The following is a 10,060-nucleotide window of genomic DNA, read 5'->3' as shown; positions in this document are numbered from 1 at the left end:
TCACAAAGAGAAACAAAAATTGCAAAATTTATTGTGATTGGGTTAATTGGATTTTTGGTTTTCCTTTCTTGAGAAGTGTTTCCATGTATATATATATGGACTGCTGCGTTGCTGGTCGAGAATTTGTTCATTAAGGCACCGATGGAGATCTAGCGACGGCCAGAACATATGCAGCCTAAAAGCGTCTGATGTGCCAGAATACCGGTACCGGAGGAAAAAAAGGCCGGCCGGAGGAGTCATTAATTACGATGCATTTGAGCTCACCGATAATGTATCGTTATGGTAACGGGGGATACTATTATGGTAGCTCTTGAACATGCCAAAGAAAAACCTTAATTACTTGTCGATAATTAAATATATAGCTCAAACCTGGGACAGTTGGGGGCATGACAGTACTTTTGGAAGTGATTAGTCTCGCGATAAGATTGAGATTAGTATCAATTACCCTTAGAATCAACTCTTATATATAGATTGAGATTAGCTGCTTGTAGGGCTGTAAATAAACCAGTCCGTCCGATAATCTGCCTGACAACCCGCCCAGCTAAGCTCAGCCCAACCCGAGCGCGGTACTGTAGTAATCCGCTCGTTACTGTTAAAACCCGCTCAATTAATAAATGATATATACCCGACTTGCTCGACAAAACTCGATAGGGGCTCGATAGGCTCATTAGATTATATATATAATTAGTTATAGTTATATTATATGCATATTGAATAATATAAATGTATAAGATAAATACTTAACCATATGATCCAATTACAATTCCAATACTTAAACAATTATTCATGTACAATGACAATGACAATGTAATTCATATAATATCAAATTAAGTAATTGACATTGGATTAAACAATGTGTTACTTATAACTACAATTGAAGTATTTTCGTTTGTTTGTAAGTTTATAAGATCAACACTTAATCATATGATCCAATGACAATTCAAATATTTAATCATAATATTTATATACAATGACAATGTGATTCATATAATGTCAAATTAAGTAATTGGCATTAGATTCAACAATGAGGTTGCATAATTCTCAAGAGTTGAAGAGAATTTCAGGAGCTGTTTTATATTCAATAGTCGAAATAAAGGAGCTTTAAGCGAGCCAAGCTGCCCGTTTAAGGTTCGATAAGCTTTTTAACCGAGCTCGGCTCGAGCTCGCTTAGGCTCGTTAGCTCGAGCCGAGTTTGGTGTTGGGCCTAATGAGCCGAGTTCGGCCAGGGGGTTTGAAGCCCGGCTCGAACTCGACTCGACTCGTTTACTAAACAACATAAATGAGCCGAGCTCGGCACACCCAAAGCCCGGCTCGATTACAGCCCTAGCTGCTTGTGAGAACTAGTTCAAAAATGAATTGAGATCTCCTCCAACTGAGGATAAATCCGAATCCTTCAAAAATAAGGATACTGACCTCCCGACCCTGCTCCTCTTCCACGTTGCTACCGAAAGAGTTTTTTTTTTTTTTTTTTTTTTTTTTTTTTTTTTTTTTTAAGCTTTACTATGTATTTTTCGTAGTTTTCTAACTATCTTTTGTTTATGTATTTTTCGTAGTTTTCTAACTATCTTTTGTTTATGTATTTTTCGTTGTTTTCTAACTATCTTTTGTTTAGCTTCTCTGTTTTTTTTTTTTGTTGCCACTGCATTTAGTCTTGGGTTTGTGTCTCCTAGTCCTGATGTGTTTTGATCAATCTCCGGAGACTTTTGCTCTTTGATCTTCGATAGTGTCCTCTCGGTCCTTGGCAATACCGTATTCTTAAAAACCACTTTACGGTAGTTGTTGCCATTATCTTATGGGGTTCCTTAATGTGCCCCCTTGCTATTTGCTATCGCCTCGTGCGGCCCTTGGAGAGGCCCGAATCGTTTCTGGTTCCTCTGGGATTATTAATGGATCCATTGCCTACTTTGTCTCTATATCTATTTTAGTATTGCCTTTATTGTTTGAGCTTTGTTATTGGGGTGCCCACTCATCTTTTGTTGTACCAACCCATGTAACCATTTTCTCCATATTGAATAAAAAAAAAAAAAAAAATCAAGTAGGGGTAATTATCTTTTAAGTACCCCCTACTTAGAATTTTATTTTTTTTATTTTTAATTAAGCGTGTCTATGTCCAACCGATTAAATTAAAGATTTTTTTTTTTTTTAATTATCTTATACTTTATGAAGCATGATTTTTAACCGATTGAACTACTACTCCTTAGAACATGTGACATGACAAACTTAAGAGCTTGATGTCATTCTCTTGCATATCTCTTGTTCATCTTTTTTGCAAATTCATCATTAAATCTATGAGACCTACATGTGGGTTCCATAAATTCAATGGCGAATTTACACATCTTTTATACGGAGATAGACCAGAGATGTGCACGAGAATAAAATCAAACATTTATCAATGCTATTTGCCTTCAAAGCTTATCCTAAATGTTAGAATCACTCCATTTTTGCAAAGTACATGATTGTTACGTGTACTGCAATAACTAAAGAATTTAACTTGACCTCAATTCTTTTGATTATAGGTGACAATTCGTGTTTATGTGTCGGATTCGAATTGTGTCGAGGTATAGACATAAAGATATATAAATTAATTTGAACCTGATCAATTTAATTAAACTAATCAGTCACATCAACTCTGACACGACCTAGCTAGATAGGCAGGTAACATAACATAACCCAGTGTGCATCACCCATTTAATAAACAAGCCATGTTAGATTGATTTGATTCGATTAACCCGCATAATCCGTTTTAATTAATAAAATTCATAATTATTGAACATAAAAATATCATTTTATACAAAAATATTGGTGCAATAATTCACAGTTATCGAACATGAAAGTAACTTACACTATCGAAATTATATATCTTTACAACTTTTTTTTTTGAACCATATATCTTTACAACTAGAGACAAGATTAAGGGCAACTTTTTGTTTAAATTTGCTAATGAAAAAAAAAAAGTTTTAATTTATACAAATTATACAAGTGACTTCCGTTAATTAAGCATGTTAACTCGAAATTGACTTATTTATTAATTCTTTTTAACCCCATTTGAGACAAATTCTATTTTATTAATCATAACCAATAATTTCGTTTTGAATTTCTAGGCCTTGTCAGGTTGTATGCCAATCAACTCTTGTTGCTGCGGAAGGATTTTTCCCATTTCATGCTCTGTTTCACTTTTTTTGAGGGTTAATTGGGCACATCCGAGAAGGGTAATGGGTAAAACTGGCATTAAAAAATGGCCATTCTCAAAGCACTATTCCCTCTCTAGTCTCTTGTCACCTTTTTTTTTTTACCGTTTTCCACCGAGACCTGAGAAAAGTCACTGTTTCTTGTCTTGTCATTTAGCACTTAGCACAGGAAGAGAGAGAGAAACCCAACCACGCAACCATTCGCAGAGGACCATTTGGTTAGCGTTTTAGGGTTTTTGGGACCTGGGCTCTTTAGTAAACAGCAATGGAAAGCGAAATTTTTATTTATTTATTTATTTCCATTAAATAACTTTGTATCGCTACTTATATTTATTGTTCGTCTCTCTGCGCTTTCATTGGTATTGGTAACAGTAATATTTGTATCAATTGTCAGGCGGCGTCTCTCTTTCTTTTCCTGCACTTCTCTCTCTCTGTCTGTGATAATAGATGTACTCCCACTCCCACCATTATCTTCATGAAATGAAGCTCTGATATTCAAAGCAATAAAGAAAAAGCTGAAGAAAAAGATGGTAATTTGGAGTTTTTCTCTTGTTTCCCATTTTTTGGATTTTTTTGGTTTTTGTGAAGCTAATTGAATTTTCCTTGTCATATATGCATCTGGGTTTTTTTTCAGTTTCTTGAAGCTAATCTTCTTCCTCGGTGGCTTGAGGTTCTTCTCACAGAGAAGTTCTTCAACGCTTGCATATTTCATGAAGATGCCAAGAAAAATGAGAAGAACGTCTATTGCTTGAACTGTTGCATCAGTCTCTGCCCTCACTGCTTATCCCCTCACCGCTCTCATAAACTTCTGCAGGTTTCTCTTTCGAAATTCACTGCAATAATGTTTCAAAGTTCACTGCTTTCTCCTTTCTCCTGTCTCCTTTCTCAAGCTTCTAATTGTTCCTTTCCTTAATTGTGTGCTGAATTTTTTCATCTTTCTGCTCATTTTCAGATAAGAAGGTATGTGTACCACGATGTTTTGAGGTTGGATGATGCTGCAAAGTTGATAGACTGCACCTTTGTTCAAGTAAGTAAAAATTCTTGAAAAATATATATAATCATGCTGACCCAAAAATAAAAAAAGAAAACATGAATTTTATTTATGAAATTGACATGTTTGAATTCATGTTGTTAAGGCCTTTTCCTTGTTGGGTTTCTCAAGAGGGCTGTGGTTTGTTGGACTAGAAGTTAGAAAATTGAAGGTTTCCTTGTATGAATTATGCCTTTGTGGATGAGCCTGAGAAATGTGAAGGATCTTTATTCTGTAAACCCATTTTTTCTTGTTTATTCTCTACAAAGTCTCATTTTTTTGTTCTCTTTCTCTATAGTCGTACACAACCAACAGTGCAAAAGTGATATTTCTGCACCAAAGGCCACAGACAAGGAACTTCAAGGGCTCCGGAAAATTTTGCAGCACCTGTGACAGAAGCCTGCAAGACCCTTATCTCTTCTGCTCCCTTTCCTGCAAGGTTTCTTTTGCCTTAAAGCCTGAAAATTCTCTCCCTCATGCTTTCACAATTCTTTCACATTCCTACATCAATTTTTCTCATCTGGGTCTCTCTCAATTCCCACTCTTCCTCAATTTTTCAGCTTTTTCTCATCTGGGTTCGTCTCATTTCTCACTATTTCCTCTTTTGGTTTTTTGTCACAGATTGATTATCTCATCAAGACCAAAGGTGGGATTTCAGAATACCTCTTCGACTGCAAGACCCTGTCGTTGCCCGAATCGGGTTTAGACGACGGTTTTATGACTCCCGACTCGGTTCTCGAACCGGCTGGTTCGAGCCGGACCTCGTCCGGGTCAGGTGGGTGCAGTGGGGTGGACTGTAGGACAGTTGCTTGCACTGCTACAACCGAGATTGTGCGGAAAAAGAGGAGCAGCTTGTCGTCGGCTTACCGGGCGGTGTGTCGGCCGGTATGCTCACCCGTCTCTGAAATTTCGGCGAGTTTGATGAACCGGAGAAAAGGGACTCCACAAAGAGCTCCACTTTATTGAATTTCTGTACGGATTTGGTAAATGGAGTCTTGGAGAGAGCTACAACGGGAGAAGAAGGCTTTGGGATGAATTTGGTGTTATATTTTTTCCTTGAGGCTAATTTCGGAAAAAAAGAAAAATCTCCCAATTTTGTTGAGGACTTTTCTGTCTCTCTTCTAGTGAGTGGTGGTAGCCAGGGTTGGTTCCTTTTTTCTTTTTTCTTTTTTTTTTTCTTTTTTTTGGGGCCATTTACAGAGCCACAGACTGCAGTAAACAATGACAAAAGTTTACTGTTATATATTACTTATATTGTTGGTAAATCCCTTGTATATGGGGTTATATGATTTATTTTTTTGAAGAATTATACCAATGTGATTGGGGGTCTTGATTGAATTTGCACCTTATCTATATGCTTTCTCAATGAAACCAAAATTCCCAAGAGTAGTTAAATGTTCACATCAAAATTAGGGTCGATCTCGAACTCGAAACAAATTGAATACAAAATTAATAAATTAGGGTTAAATAATTTGACATTTAATTAAATGGGTTGTGTTATGATTGATTTATATAATTCTATATTTGTGTTTGACCCCAATATTTATGATTGATAGTTTTGACATTTTAATATTTTATTTTTGATTTATTTGAAATGGAGAAAGAGCCTTTTATTTCCTTTTACTTTTAAGATGGTGTAATATTGTCATCGTATTTAGACAATGTTACTCTTTTCTCCCTCGTCCGTAAATCTAACACTATCATTATATAGTAAATGTGTTTGATAGTTATGATTGAAATATATAATTTTATATTTATTTTAATAAGTTAACACGAATTGCCATGTAAAATCATAATTTTCACAAAATATGGGGAAATTAGTAAGTGGGTTCAAGCCAAAATCCACTATGAATAGAAGGTAACCTCCAATTTCTTGAAGGAGATCCTAAGAATGGCAAAACTGACTGCCTCTTTCTCTAATGTTTCCTTCCTTCGTCTGCTTCTTCCTTCTTCTCAATGACAACAGAATGGTGACAAAACTCTCCAATTATTTACTGTTTTGCCTCCCAATGTCTCTTTTGAGAAGTGAAAACTTTTGACTAGTATTTTTAGCATTCAAATTTTATCTTATGGGGAACATGTAAACATCATTCTTCTATTATTTTAAACTTGGCCTCTCTTCGTGCCCAGAGCTCTCTTTATCAACTCTATTTTTTTTATTATCTTTAGTATCTCTAAGTTCACCCTCATTTTAATCCTTTTTTTTTTTTTTTTTTTTGATATTTTGGGTGTGTGATCCTATATTTTTTCCCTTCATACTTGTTGGAGGAAAACTAAGGTCCACATGACAGAGAGAGACCAGAACGGCTACTCTATAATTACATTTGCCCCCAGAACTAATGATAGAAAATGCTTAAATGGTGAAAACTGTATACCTTATCTATCAGGACATTAATGAGACTAAGGTAAAATTTACGCAACATTAAACAATGTTTGGATTGTAAAAGGTTCAATATTAGTAGACAAGCCACGCTCGTGCTATATGCTCTCTTTTCTTACCGTTAGTGATCTTCCAAAGTTCGGACAGTTATTTTGGTAATTATATATATAAAAGTTAATGAATTGAGTTGAGTTTATACGAGTTGTGTTTATAATCATTAATTGAATCAAACCAAATTTATACGAGTATGTCTTGTTTAATTATCAAACCTGATTTTATGTTCATCATCGCCTCATTAATTGAATCAAACCAAATTTATAAGAATATATTTTGTTTAATAATATGTTTTCTTCCTTCTAGATCTGCCATCATGAGCAATTTATGGGGTGACTAGGATTAGATTGGTGTGAGTGATTTTTTCTCACGGCTGAAAAATAAAAGTTAAGAAATATAACTACCTATGTCTTAAATTTAGTCTACCCAAGAGCAAATCTGTGCATTAACCGCAGTTGTACATAAGTTAGACAAAAAGTTGAGGTCATAAATAGTATGTAATTGTAAGATTTTTATTGTATTTATGACATTGTAACATTATAACTTTGTACTATAATTTTTCAGAGGTTTTATACTCTATAACGTAAGAGCTTTATGTTCTGAATCTTATTATCAATGAAATTATAAAGATTCTCATTTCAAAATTTTATGTATATGGTTGCCTCATTTATTAATAAACCAAAACTAAGTCTATTTGAAATAAGTCCAAATATGTTAACGGTTGTGTTCTTTTAATAACCTTAATCTTTTTTAGGAAGAAAGTGACAATATCTGATGGGACACTAGTTTAGGGAGGACACGTGATGAATGCAACACTTAACTACAAACTTGAGAATTGACCCATCATTATCAATGGAACTTGATTTGGCCCACCAAACCAACAAAATTAGGAGCAAAAAGAATTATTATTATTAGATTTTGTGGGGCTTGGAAGGTGTAGCGCAGAGAGTTTCATGTTCACGTGTACACCAAATACATAAATTTCCAGCCCACCCAACTTCCAGCATAAGACAAGATTTGATGAAGTAATTTTTCTGACGGTCGGATCGGTGACACATCACTTGTAAAATAGAGAAAATAGTCATTAGAATTCGCTGATTTAAGGAAATTGAGGACATTCTTGTGCTTAATTTAGCATGGTATTTGAAGAAAGTTTCAAAATAAGGCGGAGAAAATCCGAGGTCCCATTTTTACCAACTACTATGCTACCTTTTATGAGTAAGGCTATATATACTTTTACTTCACTTTATCACACGTATTTCTCTATACTTATAGATGGGTTTGAAAACGTTTATTAAATTAAAATATAATAAACACCCATCTCAAATTTAATAATAGATATAAAAGCCACCTATGGATATGAGAATTAGAATGTGTGTAGTATTACTCACCTTTTATACTGTTTTCTGAAACTGCTATCTATGGGCGATGTCTAAAGTGGACAGTTATTCCCATGTAGTGGTCTATCTGAGTGGGACCTATAGTAAATTTCATCATCAACAATTGCTCCGAATCCTTCTGGCTAGGCATTGAGAATCTTTTGTGTACTCGCAATTAAAAATTTTGTGTTGGCTATCAGGTTCCTAATTAAGACCGTAAGTGTTGGAGTGGATAGCGCGTGGCAAAGGCCTTAGCATCCCGTATTCACAACTTGATACATTGTTGTGACCATATAGATGTGTGGGGGCGATGTCGCGTCTTTTTGTAAATGCTCCAAAATAGACTATGTATATAGCTACAGCTCAAATATGATTAGAGCCTAATCCAAGTGTTGGGAAAATTGATAATTAATTGGTTACCAATTTCCCACCAGCCCTTTATGCGAAAGACAAGTTTGGAAGGAAAACACACGAGAACACACACCAATCACACATGTACACAAATAGTTTACGTGGTTCGGCAATATGCCTACGTCCACGAGGCGTGATCCGGTCTCCTTCTTTACTATTGAGAAATATTGAGTACAATGGTACAAGCCTGAACCGCTCAAGTTTAATATCCCAAACCCAAGCCCTTAACCCCTTGTACACCCCACTCAACTGTCCTTCTCAAATACCCAGTAAAGAAAAACTCTCTACACTTTGTAAATGTCACAAAGTGCTCTCACCAATTTGAATTTTCGGATCCCCACTTAACCAAGGACTGCATGTCCTTTTATAATGGCTAATCACAAAAATAGGAGAACAATTTTAATCCAATTGCTACTGGGAAAACGAAACCATCATGAATACAAAGTCTTTTCATGATGAAGATAAGCATTGCAACCCACATGTTTATCCACACACGTTTTCTCCAAAAATCAAATTCCAGTTGTTCTTTGACTCATTTTAAAACTAACCTTATCCTCTTATAGATAAATATGACTTGAGCCCACTAACTTGAATATTGATATTTTCAGCAATTATCTTCACACTTGTTGACAATTTGAGCCATTATCAACAATCTCCACCTTGGCGAAAATTTGGCAACCTCCACTTGAGACCTCAAGTCCGCATCTTGACCGATGCCCATCCCCACGTCCTGGGATGTCTTGCAAAACACTGTCTACACCAACAGTAGTAATTCCACAAGAATTATCATGCTCCACCATAAAGAGCACATGCACTTAGAATTAAACCATTCCAAGAATTTTCATTTTTGGCACATGTCGAAAAAATCCTGCTGAAAAATATGGTGCAACTTCCATGTTTGGTTCCCCCGGAAGTTCATCAGCCATCGACACCCTTTTCCACCACATACCTGACATCAAAAAACCAAACCAATGTCTCGTATGCAAATGTGGACCCGCTAATAAAACACATCCATTATCCTGACATTTTTAGCGGTCATGCCAGAGGATGTACATGCCCTTATCAAAGAACATCATCATCTCTCTCTGTAACGAGAGAAACAATATTAGCGTTTTTGGAGCAATCTGCCGAATCCGCTCCTTTTTTTGGACAATTTCTTTTAAGGTGTCCAGATTTCCCGCAACCCCAGCATACAAGATTTCCCTTCATAGGGTTCTTTTTCTTCCAGTTTGCAACTACCAACGCCGAGTTCTCAGGTGTAGAATTTTGTCCACCACTCAGCCTTCTTTCCTCTGACAAAAGTTTGCTGGTAACTTCTGAGAAGAAAATCTTCTCCTTCCCATGAATCAAAATTGGCTTCATATGTTCATAGGAAGACGGAAGAGACAAGATAAGCCTCAAGGCCTTATCTTCATCGTCCATTTTAACTCCTAGAGCTTCGAGTTCAGAGACGATTCCATTGAGAACACTCAAATGATCTGAAATAGTCGCACCCTCAGCCATTCGCAGTGTATGAAACTGCTCCTTCAGGTACACCCGGTTAGAGATTCCCTTCGTCTGATACATCTCCTCAAGCTTCTCCCAAAGCTCCTTTGCCGTTGACGTCCCTTGCACGTTA

General features: G+C 36.0%; 1 protein-coding gene across 1 annotated transcript; it reads left to right on the top strand.

Moving 5' to 3' along the window:
- Nucleotides 1-3,384: 3,384 nt before the first annotated feature.
- Nucleotides 3,385-5,556, top strand: LOC132162226 (PLATZ transcription factor family protein). Its single transcript, XM_059572489.2, has 5 exons — nucleotides 3,385-3,718; nucleotides 3,823-4,002; nucleotides 4,141-4,215; nucleotides 4,517-4,657; nucleotides 4,840-5,556. The coding sequence occupies exons 1-5, from the start codon at nucleotides 3,716-3,718 to the stop codon at nucleotides 5,182-5,184; spliced, it is 744 nt and encodes a 247-aa protein (XP_059428472.1). The 5' UTR covers nucleotides 3,385-3,715; the 3' UTR covers nucleotides 5,185-5,556.
- Nucleotides 5,557-10,060: the final 4,504 nt, after the last annotated feature.

The sequence above is a fragment of the Corylus avellana genome, chromosome 2 (assembly GCF_965113065.1).
Source record: "Corylus avellana chromosome 2, dhCorAvel1.hap1.2, whole genome shotgun sequence".
Taxonomy (NCBI): domain Eukaryota; kingdom Viridiplantae; phylum Streptophyta; class Magnoliopsida; order Fagales; family Betulaceae; genus Corylus; species Corylus avellana.
Note: the sequence above shows the minus strand (reverse complement) of the source record. Positions and strands in the feature narration are given on the sequence as shown.

Coding starts and splice junctions, on each gene's coding strand:
- LOC132162226 (XM_059572489.2), top strand. Junction 4,003..4,140: donor GCTCTCATAAACTTCTGCAG/GTTTCTCTTTCG, acceptor GCTCATTTTCAG/ATAAGAAGGTATGTGTACCA. Junction 4,216..4,516: donor TAGACTGCACCTTTGTTCAA/GTAAGTAAAAAT, acceptor CTTTCTCTATAG/TCGTACACAACCAACAGTGC.